The 19,032-nt window shown below is 40.4% G+C and overlaps 1 protein-coding gene across 2 annotated transcripts in view; it reads right to left on the reverse strand.

Moving 5' to 3' along the window:
• Positions 1-19,032, reverse strand: part of ELAVL2 (ELAV like RNA binding protein 2) — a 118,860-nt gene that overhangs the window by 22,085 nt on the left and 77,743 nt on the right. For both annotated transcript variants that reach the window (XM_037125751.2, XM_037125750.2), the window contains exon 3: positions 13,346-13,449. In XM_037125751.2, the coding sequence (XP_036981646.1) occupies positions 13,346-13,449 (104 nt within the window). The remainder of the gene's footprint in view (positions 1-13,345; positions 13,450-19,032) is intronic.

Raw genomic sequence — 19,032 nt, forward strand, 5'->3', positions numbered from 1 at the left:
TTTTTTTGTATAACTAGAAGAAAAACTGCTTTGCTACAATGTTCATTCAGATAGCTAAGTCTTCTTTGACCTACTTACATATACAGTGAAGGAACGGAATGACCCTTTATCTGTGTAGACCCCAAGTTTTCACAGAAAAATTTCTTTTCGATGCCATTTGTAAACACCTTAAGGGAGTCTCAGAGGTTGCCAGGGATCTTTCCAGAACAAGAGATGTGTGTCCACAAACAAATGAATCACCCTGCCCAAAATTCATTCCTATAGTTCTTCTTATAAATTAAATCTTCACTTAAAAAGGATAAATGTAAAATATGAGGCTGGGTTTAATCAAGTTTTCTCACCAATCATTTTTTTTGTAGAAGGTTACTACTCGATGAAGTAAGTACACTTTATAGTTTTCAGATGCAAGTTTCTTCCAAAAAGCACACAACACCTAAAGGCCTATGTGTGCCTTTGGATGAGACATTCCTTCGTGGGTTGATACCTTTCTTCTCCCTGTGCCTGATTAACCCGTTTGGGAAAACCCTCACCTCTGGGAGCACTGCAGAGGCCTCCCACGGCCAGTGACACACCCGCTTGCACCGCACTCCTCCCTCACCCAGCACACATCCAAACGATGGTCACACAGCAAGTGCTGTCTCTCCATCCACACAATGACATCGAGGTCCAGACTACATCTTGTCATAGGTTAGTAATGCTCCAACACTTTGCAAAGCTGCCTGATACAAACTAGATAGTCAAAATTCCTGGTGAATTATTTATCACAGATCTTCCCTATCCCAGATGGCATAACCATGAGTGCACAGACCTAAAAAGCAACTTGCAATTAAACATTTTTAACATTACCTTTTATATCTTTGCCCTTGTAGCGGGGGAGAGGAAAAAAAGTATTATGTATGATGGTCATTAATAACTACTAGAGCACATGGCCTCCTCTACAAACTTAAGACTGACCACTGGTTTTGTTCTGATTCCATATAAGGTAATAAGGCCCTAATGGGATGGGGGTCTTGGAGATGATAATCAGTTTTACTAAACCTTTAAAAGATATGTTAAAATACTATTCAAACTTCCAAAGGAAAATTTCTAACAGTCTTTCTCTTTTAAAGAGGGTATTTTATTTCTGTAATCCCCCTTTAAACACCTGTTATAAAACAGTCTGCAAACCATGCGTATACAGACATACCTCATGGATTATTGTGCTTTACAGATGTGGCGTTTTATATAAACTGAAGGCAAGACCCACCACTAGCAAAAAGAGTACTACAAATATTTGTACAATGGTGTGCAAACCCACAGTATCTCCGAGGCATGCCTGCATTACCAATAAATGACCAAAGCCAAGACTTAGTATCTTGACACAACTGTCAAGTTGTGCATATGCATATCTGTGCATATGCATGTGCATATCTGTGTATGTATATACACACACAAGCACAAAAATGTAGGAAACCAACTCACTTTCTTTTGAGGGCAGCCGGTCTTTGGTAAGCCCAACCAGCACAAACCATATACCATTAAAAAAAGAAATGCCCTAGCTGGTGTGGCTCAATGGACTGAGCACCAGCCTGAGGACCCAGAGGTCGCTGGCACAATCTCATCTCTCAAATAGGCCTAAATAAAAATTAGTATGTGAGATATATATACACGTATCTCATTATATATATGTATGTATCTATGTATAATAATAAAGAGAAAAATTATAATAAAAGTGTTATTATAACTCTCCCCAGAGCCAAAGAAATTTTACCTATACATATTTTCTGGACCTGACGAAAGTTATAAAATGATGAAATATTTATTCAATAGATAATTTAAGAAGGAATAACCCCTGAAATATTACTAAATGTTTTATAACCTCAAACCTGCCAAGATATTTTTCTCTCAACGTGATTAGACACTAGAGAATAATCACAGGGAAAGCTTTTTTAAACGAACTGATTTGCAGGACTAATAGTCTCATCAAAGACGATCCCTCATTCTCCAAATATCTATGAGACACCTGAGCTGTGCAGTCCCCCAAACAGCTTTCTTGGAAAGTAATTACTGTATTCCTACAGCCTTCTGTATGACAGTTGTGAAAATTTTACAAAAACGAAGGGTTTAAGGAAAATGCTGACACTGTGTCCGTCCTCAACTGGACACAATGAAGAGGCTGTGTCGTTCATCTGCCGCCATTCACAGAACTCCTCCAGAAATTTCGAGAGAGGCAGTAAGTAAGGAGGGGTAACCACCTTCACCTTTGTTGAAAAACAAAGTGCTCCCTGCTTCGGACGCGTGGAAGCACCTCACTTCATCTTCAGAGTCCAGTTCCGAGGTATTTAATTACACTGTGTTGGGAACACAAACGGTCTGGCACCATGGCCTTTCCCTGGGTCTTGCTGACTGATAGCATCAATAACATTCACTGGCTGTAATTAAACCGCCAAATAGTATCCCCTTTGCCACTTGGTAAATCAATGTTCTTTAATACTCGGAGAACAAAACACAAAGGTGAGAGGGTGTTTTTAGCCCTCACCTTCACAGTTCATTTGACTTTGTGCGCTAGAGTAGTTTGCAGACGATGCATATTTCACAATTCCCCCAAGACACTGGTTAACGAAGAAGAACTAAAGAAAATCCTCCAAGTTGGGGACAATTACTTACTAACCCGTTTTTGCAAATCTGAGCAGAACAGAGACATTATAAGCCATTTGGCAATAATATATGTGGCTTTCACATAACTTTGGGATAAAATTCAGTTTATAAGTCAAAAGGCTTATAAATTAAGGCAGCATATAATAATTTTTCTTTAAATATTAATAATATGCTCTGTGAGGGTACTGTTATGATAACAAAGCAGATTCCCATTTAGTCCCCTGACTAGAAAGTTCACATATCCAGATACTGGGGAGGGTTGGAAGATAACCATGGTTAGGAGCCTATAAATGAGTAAAAATTTAATTGCACGGCGAAAACAACTTCCATAATCTAAGGATCCACAACCTTCCCAGATCATATAATTCAACTCCCCATCTCCAGACCACAAAATACCCATTTTAAATAAATGGGCCCCAGAAGAACCACACTGCAAATTCCCCATTCTCAGAATCAAATATTAAACGATGTTTATGTACTTGTAATGATAAAAGTATTTGATATTCAAATGGTCTGAAAATGAGCAAATTATCCGTGTGTGTGCAGGGAATGAATGCATTTTTTAAGTAAATCGAGTGTATATTAGAAGTACATCTATTAATCATAAACACTACACATAGTTTATGATAGAACCCAAGAACAAAAATCTTTCTTACATATAGATTTGTTTTGAAACAAGAACCACAGACCTACCCGAGAGCAAATCATTACGGTCCACTTGTTCCCAGTTTTCAGATCAGGCCACTACATGTTAAGAACCACCTTTGGTAACTATTAAATTTCCTTGGTTTCACACTGCAGATAATCAGATACAGTAATTCTTAGTTTTTAAAGATTTCATTTATTTATTTTTAGAGCGAAGGGAAGGGAGGGAGAATGAGAGGGAGGGGAACACCCATCGGTTGCCTCTTGTGTGCACCCCAACTGGGGGCCAGGCCCAAAACCCGGGCAAGTGTCCTGACCAGGAATCAACCAGCAGGAGACCTTTCACTTTGTGGACCAATGACCAACCAACTGAGCCATCCATGCCAGTCAAGGCCAGATTCAGTAATTCCTGATTGGGGTCCAGAAACCAGCATTTTATCAAGCACTCCTACCCTGTGATGGTGATGAACATTCACATTTTGGCAGTCCCTTACGTGGAAGGATTTAAAACAGGTAATCCTCAGATTCTGTCGTGAATTTGGGTTCCCTGAGGAGCTCATAAAAATTACATGTGTCAAGCTCTCTGCCTCACCTCCCACCTCACCTTCCGGTATTGATTTCCTGGTTTCTTCTGAACAAGATAATTTCCCGTTGTCTTGAAAGTGTACATGAATATAAATCACCAACAAAGACAAAAATGTAAAAGTAAAACAAAGCTCACAAAATCAATCCAAAAATATTCTGGGTATCAGACTGGTTGGGTCTGACTCAACTGGATTAGGGAGCCCATCCTATTGGCCAATCTCTGCAAAAGGCTGCTGTGCTTGATTGATTCTGTGAGGCCAGAGCTCTCTAGGCATATGAAGCAGAGGGCTGTCTGGGCAGGGCAGGCAGGAACCAGTGAATTTCTGAACAGTCATTCAAAAAAATTCTGTGGAAAATAAAGAGTTTTCTCAACTGTTTCCAGAACCAGGCAGGTGCTCTGCTTTTCCTTGCCCTGCCTGCTGCTTGCCTGAAGGTCACTTTTAAGATTCATTAGCAGTCCCGGAACCTATGCAGGAAGGATTAAACTTCTCATTCCTATGGGAGAAGGTGACCTTATACTAATGACCACAAAACACATCACATTAGCATGACTTATTGATTTTTTTCAAAATCCACTTCTCTGTAACTCCAGGTCACTAATGTAATTTTTAAAATAGCCAACAAATAAACCAAAGAACTAAATACTGCGACTACTTTCTTCAGAATAAAAGTAGCTTTTTAATTCCTCCCCAACCGGGTTTCTAATACAACTTAATATAGAAGAGAAAGATTGAAAAACCACTGAACATTCTTGATCTTCTCCCCTCTAAAACTAACAGGTCAGCAAAAGTATTTCCACCTCCAGATGTCAAGCAAAACTTGGCAGAATAACTGTGTAGCTTGGTACCATCTCTGCCACTTTGTACATGAAAAAACTAGACCAGGAGAATAACAGCAGAACGCAAACCCAGCACTTGTGACTCCAAGTCCTGCTTCAGTTTTCAAAGTTCTTCACAGAAGGAAGCCGGGGGTGGAGGTAGGGAGGGGGAGCACAGACCAGTGGCAGATTTCCTGTGCTGTTTATAAAATACAGAGTACCCCCCTTCTCTTGCTTGCCCATAAATAGCATGTCAAGAAAGAAACTTCCCAAAGTAAAAACGCCATAGGTTAAGTAATTCTGCTGCAGCACTTATGTCCGAGACCTGACACCAAAGGTGATGCTAGGAAAATCTGGGAGAGGTGGGAGTAAGAGAAAATGCACCACACATGCTTTTCCCGAGTCCACACAAATTTAGAGAGAGACACATTTGCCGTGTTTTTTGAACTAGCATCTATTACCCAAAAGAACCTACAAGAAAAAAATCTTAAAAAATGAGTAATCTTCTATAAAAGAGATTCAGAAAGTTATAACTTTTACTGTTCAATTACCAGTAAAATACTTAAATCGATGTTAACTCACTGATGTGCTTAAATCTGACCTCCAGATACTTGTTTCCTCTCACACTGGAGGTCTGGCGGTCTCAAGTGCTCAGCCTGGAAGACGGCAGGGCTTTCCCAACCGCTGGGCACAGCCTCGCACCCTCGCACCTAACGGAGCTCTGACTCGGAGAGTCTCAGGACACTGAAAGCCCCCAAAGTCAGGTCCCGAAGAGAACATCCAGTGTGCCCCCAGTGGTATCTACAACCCAGTTCTAAGCAACACATTTGAATGCAGATAACGTGAAATGGAAACTAAAAACAATAAAAGCTGCAGGCATCAGCAACATTATATTTCCGGTCCCAGTAGTGAGTACTGTTAGCTCTATCATTTTCTGAACAAGTCCCTTAACCTGAGCTTCACTTCACTGATCAAAGGGAGTATTTGCCTACCTACAAGAGATGACTGTTTCTGAACCCAGACAAGTAAAAGGATAAAAGCCCTAGGAAAACACTACAAAAGCAGATACAGCAAGGAATTAAGTGCTCATTCTTCAGAAGTTAGCACACCTATTTTAACCTCTCAAGAAAGCGTGGCAGGACAGACTGAAGCCACCAAACTGAACTAGTCCTGAGTCATGAATGAACAACAGGTAAGAGCAGCAGGAAAATCAGGCAGGTAAGTGCTGACAGTATCTTCCAGAAACGCATCTGCTGATGCACTTTTATAAAACAGGCAGGAAAGGTGGAGGGATGCTTGGGTAATAAAATGATCTATAAACTCCCTCCAGAAATAAAAATAAAAAGATGGGTTTAGTCAGTGGCTGGGACGATCTCCCACCACCACCCTCCATGGCCTATAAGCAGGGATGGATGGGCGGGAAACAAGCGAGATCACAGCCCCCAGGAACCCTCCTCTGCGCAGGCTCGGCCTGTGCCAACGACTGGGACAAATTATCCACAGCCATTCAGAGAATGCCCAGTTGCTGCCCTCTAGGAACTTTCAAATGTCTCATTTCCACTTCGGTAGGAACAGGAGTAACACAACAGGCCAGAAGTTGAAGCATCCAAATTCCGGACCCTGAGAGGCCACCCGCCCACACTCTCAACCCTATCAGATGAGTAACGATCTCCAGGAATTTTTGTGTTAAAAAAAAAAATCAAAGCTAACAATGGAGCAGTCTATGAAACACATTTCAAATAAGGTCTCTGTAAACTGGACTCAAAAACAGGTAAGAATTTGCTCAGACTGGTGTGGCTCAGTAGACTGGGTGGTCCCAAGAACCAAGTGTTCATTGGCTCAACTGCAGGTTGGGGCACACGCCTGGGTTGTGGGCCAGCTCCCTGGCTGGCGGTACGCAAAAGGCAACTGATCTGTTTCTCTTGCACAGCAACATTTCTCTCCCTCTTTCTCTCTACCTTCCCCTCTCTCTAAAAAGAAGAAAAAGAGAAAAAATTAGATAAGAACATTGAAGGGTTTCTGATAACTAGATGTAGGAATATACTGTTAAACCTTGGCACATGGCTTTAGAAAGCTCCAGACCCTGTGTTTAAAATGAGGTTAGAAAAACATGCACTCGGTCTGTATTTTTAAAAAGGTAAAGAAATAGCTTATTTAAAGTTTCCATTTTTGCCTCCACTACTGATATGCACTTTGTATACATTTTTGTCCATCCATAAACAGAGCTCTGACCTGCTAAATAACAACTTAGGCTGAGATCTCAAAAGTTATTAGTTAACTTGAGACCTATCCTTCAGACTATTACTTCCAAATTTTCCAAATCTGGTCGAGGTAAAAGGGTAAAAAACGACCTATATGCAAGGTCTGAAATAAAGGGTACTTTATAGGAGATGCTTTATAAATGTGTGAAGCCCACACTTCTTCAGAAAGTATCTACACTTTGTACCTTCACAAAAATAACATCAATTTTATAAGCCAAAGGAACAGTAGGGTGGCCTGAGATGCTCAAAGAGATGGGGAGCTCAAATACAAAGCAGACCATTCTCTCCTCCCCAGTAAATTCTGGAGTCCAATTCTTCATCACTGCTGTGCTTGGAACTCTGGTGGTTTTGTCACCGACAGTATAAATCCACGGCTCCTTGCCGTGGTACTCCTACCTTTTATGATCCCTAATTGCTCTTGGGCTCATCGCCACATTACTCCCCAATCCTTGCTCTCTGTTCTAGCTAACTCTATGCGGTTTCCTTAACAGTGGCTTTAAAACTTCCCTAGAAAAGCATGAATTCTTGAGCTCACTGTTATTATCATATGCACTTATCTCAAACCCCCCAGAATGGTGCTGTGGATCTTTTAGCCGAGCATCCATCACGGGACAAGCTCGGAGCCTGGCTTCACCTGCCTTCCGCTTCCACACCCTCTCCTTCTCAGCATCTATAGGATAGTTACCAGTGATTAGAATTAAACCTTACAAAAGAACAATTTATACTGACAAATAAAAACCAACCCCATCCCCAATGATCCTGTACCAAAAAGAAGGCCGAGCTACAGAGGGGTTTCCCAGCACACATTTTACCCTGGCTGCTACGTTTCAGCAGTGGTGGAAGGAAACAGTTAAAACTATTATATCCTCAGGACAGGATGCTGCATTTCATCACTAAGTCATTCTATTTGATAAGCAAGAGTCTGTTATCTCAGTGATAAATAAATCCATTCATTTTATAGATCTAAACAGAAATTATAAATGGAGACCTAGGTCCTGCCCAAGATCACAGAGCCAATTAAATCACATTAGCACTGTCAGGAAGGGTAAGATTTCAGAAATTTAGCTCTATATTCCTCCTATATTAAAGATAAAGTCCATGCTAAAAGGAAAAAAAAGTCTGAGAACATGACATTTACTGAGAAAAGGACAGGCTAGGTAGAAAAAGGTCTAAATTTAACAAAAACTTAGTAGCTTAGAATAAAGGTTTATTAGCTTTAATTAATTTCTAACAAACTGAACACTTAACAAATTATTACTGTTTGTAACTGCTATTGCCCATTTCTTATACCAGAATTTCTCCTATGCGCTTAAATAGTGGTTTAATTCTTTTTATTCAAGAAATCTCCCGTTAATGTAGATCAATTTTTAATTACATGTATTGGGGTAACACTGGTCAATCACATACAATTTCCAGGTGTACACGAGACTGCAATGTGGTCGCCGCGTCCCCTGTGGCGAGCTCACCTCCGGACGCGCAGTTTCCATCTGTTACCACACTCGACGCCATTTCCCCACGTCCCCCGAACACGCCCCTTCTTCGCCCTCTGGTAACCACCAGTCTGTTGTCTGTACCTGAGTTTGTCTGGGTTCGTTTTATGAGTTTGTTTGTTACTTTTGTTCCATATTCCACATGAGTTAAACCATGCAAGGTTTTGTTCTTTCCATTTGACTTATTTCATTAATCGTAATACTCTCAAGAGTATCAATTAATTTTTAAGCAACGGTAAAATTTAGCCTGGTCTACATCTGAATGGTTTTTTTTTTAAGATAGATTTAATTAAAACCAAATTTAGGTGCTTTTTCTATGCCTGGAAGTACTTTCAGACAGGATTTTTTATTTTGAGGGGTAGGGAAAAGACGGGTTCAGAGAGGTAGTACCTATCAATAATGATGAGAAGATCTACTCCTTGAGATAATAGCTCCTACTTTCCAGATAAAATAGGCCCTTTTCCAGGAATATTAAGCTTTTCTAGGCCTGTGGTAGAAGACAGAAGAGTTGGGGGAGATGCCTGAGAGTGAAGGTGACAGTCACCTATTCACGGTGCCTGATATGGAAAAAAGTCTGCAGGTATTTTTGGAAAGGAATGATTTTATCTCCTAATCATAAGTTTAAGTTGGATACCATTAACCTAGGCAAAAGATCAAAAGTACTGGCTTTAAGCCATAAATGTTTCATGAGTATTTAGATTTTATCAACACTGTACTTTAACAATAAAACCAAAATGGGTAGAGAAATAATGTGCAGACTGAACGGAGCAGCCCCCATCACTGGCACCCCAAACAGGCACAAAAGGAAGGATTCCTACAAGGAACCAAAGGGCTCTGAGGAGACCCCCTGACCCCACCCCACCAGACAATTTTTGACACTGCCATGCGATGCTGCCCCACTGATGTCCAAATTGTACACATGCCACCTTTTCACTACCCTCCCTAGTATCAGAAAAACTTTGTAATAATTCACCTTCAGGCACCACCTCAGTATTAGGGGCAATACAAGAGGGTGTACCTGTCTTCAGCCTCCCATACAGTTCAGAGATGGTGTGATGTCACCAGCAAGGTCAGCTGCTGGGACATCACCCCAACCAGAGAACAAAGCTATCCTTAGTAGAAGACAATAGCCACCCTGAGACTTTATTTTGTTAAACACTTCTCCACATTAGGTGAACGTACTAAATTTTTCTAATTTCTAAGCCACATTTATAAAAAAAATGAAGACTGCATGAACTACTTTTTTATACTCTGAATGCTAAACTATCATTCAGCATGCTCAAGACAAAGCATGGTGGATATTCTTGATAAAAGAATTATGTACAAAAGGATCATAATAGTAAAAGCTAAAGACTGACTAAATTTTGCATGGAAAAGTATTGACTTTTTAGAAAATCTACCTACTATTCAAAAAAGGGTACATTTTGGTGGTTCCTAGATGCTGAGTCTTAGACTTGCTGTCACAGATTACATGGGAAGCATTTTAAAAGATTCCTATGTCTCACCTCTGAACACTGATCTAATAGGTCTAAAGTGGGTCCCAGAACCTGTATTACTCACTCACACTCCTTGTGATTCTGATGCAAGAGTTTCAAAGCGCCTGAGGGACTTTGCCCCACTCGTTGCAGAAATACTGAATCTCTGTCATTTATTCAGTACAAGATCCATCTGCCAAAACCCTACTGGGCTGATGCCATTAGGAAGCCCCAAGAGAAAGTGCTAAATAAACCACCTTTCATAGCATTTGATTCACTGTTTCAATATTTGAATAACTAGGAATTTCACCAAACACACTAAATGCTAGGTGCCTTGGAAAAACAACAGAAACTCGAGGAGTACACAAACACTTGAAATCTGTACGTAACGTGTACGTTTAATCTACTGCAGTTTTCTGTAAGAAGGCACAGTCCCATGGCAAGAGTTTTGGTGTGGGTATCAGAAGCCAAGGATTTGAGTCCCAGCTCTATCTTTAACTGCCTGATCTTAGCTAAATTATATGACCAGTCTCGACTTTTTCATTGTGGGCGGAGGGTAAGGCTGAAGTCTAAATTATACATGGGTATCTTCAATCCCTAAACTTGTGTGGTTTCTCATGGGTAAAGAGAGCGTATCTCAGAGAAGGACAAACACCACCCAAGTTGAAACGACCCAGCAGCAACTTCAAGACGTCAGATGGGCTCCCAAAGATGGGACGGCCACTATTAAAACTGCAACGGGCGGGAAAGGGGACGGCGGGAAGTGGGAGCTAGGAAAGCCTATGTGCAGGGGCCAGGAGTGAGATGGGCTTGCAAGTGAAGAGCCAGTCTGACTACCATGGAGAACAGCATGCGGTAAAAATGGTACACGCCACAGTTAAGCCAAAGGATATGGTAAAACAACTGGGAAATACAAGAGAATTTTGAGTGAGAAGTACTATGAGGAAATAGGTGTTTTTATAAGATTATCCTGATACCTTTCTCCAGAGTGGACTGAAGGAAGGAAAAAAAGAGTGAGCTATAGAATAGTGTTGCAGGGAACAAAAAGGAGCTTAAAGGCAGCTTCCCAAAGGTAACTTTGAACACTAGAAGAGAACTGGCTCAAGATGCTGGATAAGAACACAAAACATATCTAATAGAAAATAACAAAAAATACAAGAAAGAACAAACAGACAAAAAAATAATACTCTATAGATTTGGAAAAGGGCCTGCTTTGGCTCCCAGAGAAATCTGGGCCAAACTGAGGATACCAGCTGTTATCTGATATTTCTGAAGGAACTGAATGGGGGTGGGGAGAGAAGTAGCCTGCTGCTTATCCACCCCCCCCCCCCACTTCACACAATCAGAAGAGAAGCAGCAGATGTCACAGTGTAAAAGCCACCAGGCATTACTGTCCTTTCTCCCAAGCAGCCAGGCCCTGAAGAGAAGACCAGCAATGGATGGTCGGAGACCTGCTCTCATCAACTCGTCTTCCTGCAGGCAACAGGAATTCTATGGCCACCTGTTTTCCCCCGCATTTCTGCTTTGTTGTGGACTTTATGGCAAAACAACTGACTTCGAGCAAAACAACAGGCTTACTACAATAAAATAAGGGTGGTTATTTCTGGAATAGTGAAAAGGGTATAACTTGAAATGAGCCATTCCTATCACTGATTCCAATTCCTTAACCACAACCCAGAACCTCAAAATCATACTAAATTAGCAGCAATCCTGGACATGAAATCAAGTTGGGAGGCCCACGAAAATGCACAACAGGACAGAGAACACACAAAATAACCCAAAGGTAACCAAATAGTGAGTGTCTTTTTAAAAGAGTACTTGAATGCTAATTAACAATACTATTAAAAGGGTAATCTCTGTGACATAAATAAAAAGTATGCATAAAAGTATGAACAATTAGAAAAAGCAGTCCAGGCTGGAAAACCAACCTCAAAGCACACCTAAGCCTTTGTGAGCTTAGACTGTATTAGAAAGCTAATTTTTTCCTCAAATTTTGATAACATAGTAACCAGTTCATTTTCCAACTCAAGGGTGAAACTCTTCATACACAGGACATTTTATTCATCAAGAAATATGTAGAACTCTTGAACATCTTACATCCAAGTGTATTTGAGAGCCATCATGTGTATTTTCCTTTAGGTGAGTCACAGCGGGAAGGCATTTTTCCCGGGGGCTGATGAACATAAAGAATGAGATGTCAAAACTACCCAGGGCTAATGAAATACCTTAACCAACAATTCTGAGAGAAGCAACTTTTAAAGCATAAAGATGACACTGCATTTCCAGACGCCTGAAAAAAATGAGCCGAAATCCTCTAGACAAGTCTCTAAGCAAGATGAATGCCACAGTCAGCCTCGACTAACTTCCCCTCACCACTCCAGGCTATAATCTGAGCAGACTTCTTAAATCAAGGGTGGAAAATAGGTTCCAACTTGAGCCAATTGATTGAGGTTGTCTGGAACACTATTTTGAAAAATATTTGGGAGCCACATCTAAACCCAGGGAGAAAGACTGCTGTGATTGATTGGCAATGTCTGCACTGGGCAGGAGAGGAAAATTGATGGCACGTAACTGAGAGTTTGCCAAAGGCAACATCCCTTTTATTTTCTAAAGGAAAAGAAATCTACACTGCAAACTGGATTAACTTCTTATCCAGAGAGAATCTACATAAGAACTTCAAAAATGCATGGAAGCAGAAAAATATCCACAAAATTATAACCTCTGTGGCACATAAGCTCTTCTAGTCTATCTCCTCAAAGCAAGCTGAATCTGCTAGAGTCAAGTCAAAATACAGCCCAGGGACCATATCCAGCTGCCACCTGCTTTTTTTTAACAACCCATGAACTAAGAAAGGATTTTTTTGTATTTTTTAATGATTGGGAAAATAAAAAAGACTATTTTGTGATGCATAAACATTCCATGAAATTCAAGTTTCAGTGTCCATAAATAAAGTTGTACAGGATCACAGCCCCATCTGTTAGTTCATGTATTGGCTATGGCTGCTTTCAAGCTACCAGAGGAGAGCTAAGAAGTTGTGACAGACACTGTGTGGCCGGAAAAGTTAACGTATTTACTGCCTGACCCTTAGAGAACAGGTGTGCCAATGCCTGTGCTAGAAGGATTGGCCTAGAGTTTCCTCAAATTATGTGGCAAGTAACTTGCTATAAAGGAAGGAGATTTAATTCAGTAGGCTTCATAAAGTACGTACCTAAAAAAGTTGCTGCTATTTGTTAACACAGGACTGATTATACAGAGTGCTCCTAAATGCAGTTTCCCCCATCACGCGACACCACCACCAACAAAATTCCACTATTCCCCCCAGAGAAGTGTCTCTGTGGGCACAAGATGAATAAAGGAAAGAACTGCAAGTAGACCTTAAATTTGTTCAATGTTTTGCAAGTAGATATAGCAGATACTAAAATTTTTTATACATACTTTTATTGTTTTGGTTTGAAGTCTCAATCCATTCAGGGTGTTGATAGCTTTTTCTGCATCCTTCGGGTCAATGTAGTTCACAAAGCCATATCCCAAGCTCTGCCCTAATGAAAAGGAAAGGGAAAAAAGCACACATCAGTTCTACACTGCTGATGACAGAGATCCACTTTCCCTTTAGCATATCGTCTTGTCATTAACACCAGCAGATTTTCTCAGTGGTAAAAGAAGTTCACGTTAATTCTTCTAGAAACATGTATGTGATCTTTTTCATCTCCTGTCTACATCTGCAAGTTTAAACATCTGTTAAAACCCAGCAAGCTATGCCATTTAAAGACACACATCCCCCAGGAGTTCCAGCTTGCGGGTCCTGCCTGAGCCGGTGCACCCAGCAGCCAGGCAGCAGTCAGCCTTGGAAACCGTGGGTGCAAGTCTACACGGAGCTGCTGAGTGGGCTTCCCGGGCACGACTTTTTCTGCTTCAGTTCCCTTACCCATCAAATGGGAAGGTGGGAAGCATCAACCAAGAGTGTGTCAGTGTTCTGGGCACTGCATACTGACAAATTACCAACTTTACTAAGTACAATTATTTCAGAGTCTAAAATGGTGAAGAATGGCATGTGTGTGTATTAACATGTGTGTGTTGTGTCTGTGTGTGTATGTACTGGGGTGGGCAGAAGTAGGCGTAATACTGTAATACTGTACAAAGACATAATATGTTAATAAATAATACAAGAATAAGCTGCTTTGTGTAATCACAACTATAAACCTACTTTTGCCCACCCCTCTATGTAGAGAAACATTTATTTTAGAGGAAAGCTTCTTCAAATAAACTGAATCCAACCTTCTAAAAGGGGGTTGATAACCTAGCTGAAGAACACAAGGAGATAAGAACACAAGGATTTACACTAAGGCTGCCCAAGCCCATGAGAACGTATGGGAAAGGGGGAAAGAGCATAAACAAAAGTAACAGAACAGGACATTTCTGCAGTAAGACTTGCTTCAAAATAAGTCTTTTGATGTTGCTTTTCCCTATCATCTGAGCCTTCTCACCCCTGACGCAGTGATGTCCCATCTCTCAAAACAATAAGAAATAACAAGGGACTGGAAACATGAAATGCTCACACAATTAAAGCCAATCCTAAAGGCCTCAATTTTTCAACTAAGGGAGAGTTTCTCAGTCTGAAAATGTTAGAAACACTGGAGAGTAAATGACAAAAATGGACACAGAAAAGGTCAGTCTACTTAACGTCAAACCAGACTTATTGGAGAGTTTCCTGGAATATGCTCAATAAAGGTCCAAATGCTTTTAATTAAATACCATCTTTTATTAATTTCGTAACAAAGTAAGCAACTTTTTTTCCCTTTTAAGAGGTGCCTTAGGTCCAAGTGGCTATGAATACAGGTATTTGGGATAGCCATTCTGGTTACCCTAATGTGGTTCACTGTAACTATACCAAAAAGATAGAGGGGAGGGGGCAGTGGGATGAGGGGGAAGAAAGGTAGGGGCGCGGGGGGGGGGGGAGCAGGCTAAATACACTACCTAATAATCATGAACACTTGTGACTGTATTTTGGAAATCACTATCACTACGTGGGCTAATCACTGCTAGCATTTTTCTTGCATTTTTTAAAGGGGGAAAGCTAAAATTAACTTAGTTCATTATTTTTTGTCACACTAATCATATTTTGTTTTACACATGGTTCTATTTTTTAAAAGTTGCAGGGGAAACCAGTATATTTTTAAGCCTTCAGCCTTTTACTAATTCAACAAACATTTATCACATGTCTATTGCATGCAGAGTGAGTGCCTCCTTTAGAAATGGGCTTCAAATCTTTTATTGCCGAACAGGATTCAAACTGGCTGAACATATTAAAAATATTTGCTCAAGGAAGCAGTTTATGATGAAAAGAACACGGTCTTTGGAGCAAGGCACACGGGGGGTTCCAATCCTGGCTGTGCCACTTACCAGCTGTGTGACTCTGAAGAAGCTACTTAACTTCCTTATTTCTAAAATAAGAAGAATCCCTATCCAATAAGGTTGCGCTAACAGTGACAACAACATTCGCTACCAATGGAAGTAGATCGTTCTGCCCAAAAGATAAAGTGAGAAAAAAATTATGTGTTCCTCCTGTATATTAAGAAGTTTAATACATTCATTTAAAATTAATCAGGAAGATGTTACAAATACTACAAGAAAAGGAAAGGCAAGCCGAACACTGTACAGTTTTGTCTGTTATTCTATGACTAAATAAATCAAATTATCAGTAGTACCAGCATTAAGTGTCCATTTCTCCTATGTAATGACATTACCCTCACACCTGCATTTCAGCAGCTTCTAATCACAGTTCTTTCTCAACCTTGGCTACACAATGAAATCATCTACAAAGCTTTAAGGAAAAAAACCTGATGCATAAGACCCAGTTCCAGAGATTTTTATTTTATCAGTCCATTACAAAGTACTAGTACTAGGTTTTTAAAATCCTGGTGACTCTTAACATGAAGCCAATGCTGAGAATCACAGTTTTAATGGCGAGAGATAATCCAGGACTATAAATGAGGTTTCCAGGAGCCCTGCGAAGGGCCCGGTGCTGCTGGTCTGGGCATAGAATGTGACTCTGCAGAGAAGAGTGCCTTTTACAGATGTATTTTTAAGATGTAAGTAGACGTCTTCTAAAATCATCAAGTCATCCATCACTTCAGAGAAATGGTTTCTTGGCCAGCTGCGGTCACTCCTGAGTACAGCAGTGCCTACTGGAGTTGGGTCAATGGGTAAAGCAAAAAGCCTGTCTGGCCAGTCCTTGCTGCTTAGTGGTCTCCCAGGCTGGCCTCTGAGCTCTTACTCCCAGCCCACCTTGGGCACTCAAAAGCTTGCTAAATGAGAAAATGAGAAGCATGATGGTGCTGTGTATTTAACCAAAGGTATTACCAACATCATCATCACATGGCCCATCCACTTAATGGATCTTTGACCTGCCCCCCTGGAGCAATCAAGGCTAACTATAGTAATGATGAATCAGCCAATTTTCTATTGCTATTAGCTTAAGCAAAGTAAATGAAAATGTATCCGCTGCTAAAAGTCTACATTCCTAAATACACTCTCACAAATGCATTAAAATGTTGGCGTTGGAACACAAAGGAGTTAGAAACCTCACAGACTTTCAAAGCAATTCAAGCCAGCAAATATTTATTGGATGCTTAATAAAAATATCATGGATGATACACCGAGATAGGCAAGACTCTCCCCAATCTCCCCTTTCAGCTGTACAATGTTTTACGGTTTAAATTTAGCCTCCATCAACCATGTGTGATGCTCATAGTCTCCTGTAAGGTAGAAAGGAAATCTGGAGGCAGGCAAGGCCAGTCAGCAGCTTCAAACTAAAAAAGGAGGTAGCAAGTAGTGGTTGAGTCCACGATTCTCAAGTGTGACGGTGTTCTCCACTCAATTCAAACTAGTTTGTATCTGAACCTAGAACATCTTCAATATGCCTGAAGTATAATGAATGCAACAGGCTGGCATTTCCTAACAGGGTTCTATTGTCAAAAAAAGTTTTTTTAGACAGTTGTCCACTGTTTTTGAATTCCCGTTATTTCTTATGTAAATACTGGTTTCACTATACATGAGTTTGTATGCTTTTATTAATTTCTGTGATGAAGTAAATTTCATCTTATATAGTGCCTTATATATGTCAGGTTATTATTATAAGTGAGTACAGATTTTTTAAAAAGCAAACTGCGCCAAGTCAAACACCAATGAAGAATATGTATCTGGGATCTACTTCTTCTCACTCATATCCATCAGCTAGTAACAGTCATAAACCACCAGAGAAGGCTTGGAAACCAAGCCTCGTTTATCCATATCATCTAAATCTACTTTTCAAATCATTCTGAATTTAGAATGTGCATACTGACAATCCCAAAACCCAGAATCACTTCCTTAAAAAATTTATCAAGCTCTACATTTAAATTCCAAATATAACCATTATGGAAATCAACAGGAATATAAGAAAATTCCGAACAAAATGACAAAGCCAAGGCTCCACCACTTTAGGAAGCAAAAAAAAAAAAAAAAAAAGCCTCTGGTAAGTGAAAATGAAGAATACAGTCAACATTACTTGTGCCCACAAATTACCTATAGTCACAGGCTCTTGGGGATTTTGGCCCATTAAACGAAGCCTTGGTCCCTAACAGCCATGGGAGGGACTCATAACTTCCCTGTGGAACACGCTGTGTGAACAGTCACACAGCTGAAGACCTTCGCACAAGTACTCGAAACCCCAGGTCAGTAACTGCACTTCAGCATTTGTATTGTGTATGCCGTGTGTGAATGCCTTTTGTTTTGCATCCTCTTTTTTAACTAACACATTTGCAACAGAAAAGGATCCCTTTTCCCAAGAGACAGAAAAATCACTTATAAACTGCTCTTGGCATAAAGAAAACAGTTTCAGACAGACTGCTTCCATGGTCAAGTGATCTAAAGCACCGAGCTGAGATGCTCCGTGGGCCTCTCAATGGGACTGAGGCCCGTTGAAAGTCACATGGGGGTCAGAGCAGGAAGGGCAACACAGGAAGAGGATCGTGTAGTGACAAGAGTGCTAGTGGCAAACACAGTAAACTCCAATTTATCCCAAACTGTGCATAATTCAAACCAGCAGCAGTCCCTTGCCAACTGCATTGCTTTTAATAGCACACTTTAATTAAAATTTTAATTGCATATTTTAATTAAAAATACACAATCTTCTGAGCCCATTTAATTCAAAGGTCACTTTATTTAGTCTTTTCTATTTCAAATTACTACCAACGTACAGAATATCAAATTGTCCCCTCAGGTTTAAAGGTAGTGGCAATAGACCACCATAATTCTTGATTATAAACCTAGCACATTAATTTAATTTTATCCAACCAATAGTAAGTGAGAAGAACCCTCTCAACATGAAAGGGTGGAGAATAAAATTCTGTATTTAAGAAAAGGTCACACTACATATTTCTCACCAACACTTATTATTCATTTGCTCAACAATTATAGAAAGCCTACTTTTTGGTCATCCCTGAGGGACACAGCAAAGAGACAAAAAGTTCCTCTTCATAAAACTTATTATCCTGGTAAATGGGACAAAAGAACTAGCTCTCCAATGTACTGCAAGAAAATAATGAGCTAAGGAGGAAAAAACGAAGGAGATGAGAGAGGGGACTGAGGGGTCAAGGCTATTATTTAAATATAGTGGTCAGAGTGGGCCTCATCCTTTAAGTAATGCTTGGTCTAAGACTTGAAGGGAGTAGCTCATAGCCTAATGGGGAAGCTGCAGACATAGATTTATTTATTTCACTTCAAGTTCTACCATATAGGTATCACCTCAAGTCAAGTCTCCCAGCTAAATCTGCCCCTCCTCCCTCCTCTCTGTTTTAGCAAGAATCCTCCTGTATTATTCTAATTTGGATTATTGCTACAGTATCCTATATCATCACTCCTTCCCTAGACTCAACTGCAAAACCAGTCATCCTCCATCATAATGCTGTCCACTGATCTTTCCAGAAGACAAATGTGATTGTGTCCTGGTTTCGGAGATCATCTTCGCCTTCTTCCTTACACCTACTACTCCTACACATATACCCTAAAATGCACATTCAGTTTTCCTGTGCCTGGAACACACATCATAAACTGGCCAATTCCCACACATGCTCCGAGAGACT

This window comes from Artibeus jamaicensis, unplaced genomic scaffold, assembly GCF_021234435.1.
Source record: "Artibeus jamaicensis isolate MK-2021 breed Jamaican fruit bat unplaced genomic scaffold, CSHL_Jam_final scaffold_1964, whole genome shotgun sequence".
Taxonomy (NCBI): Eukaryota; Metazoa; Chordata; class Mammalia; order Chiroptera; family Phyllostomidae; genus Artibeus; species Artibeus jamaicensis.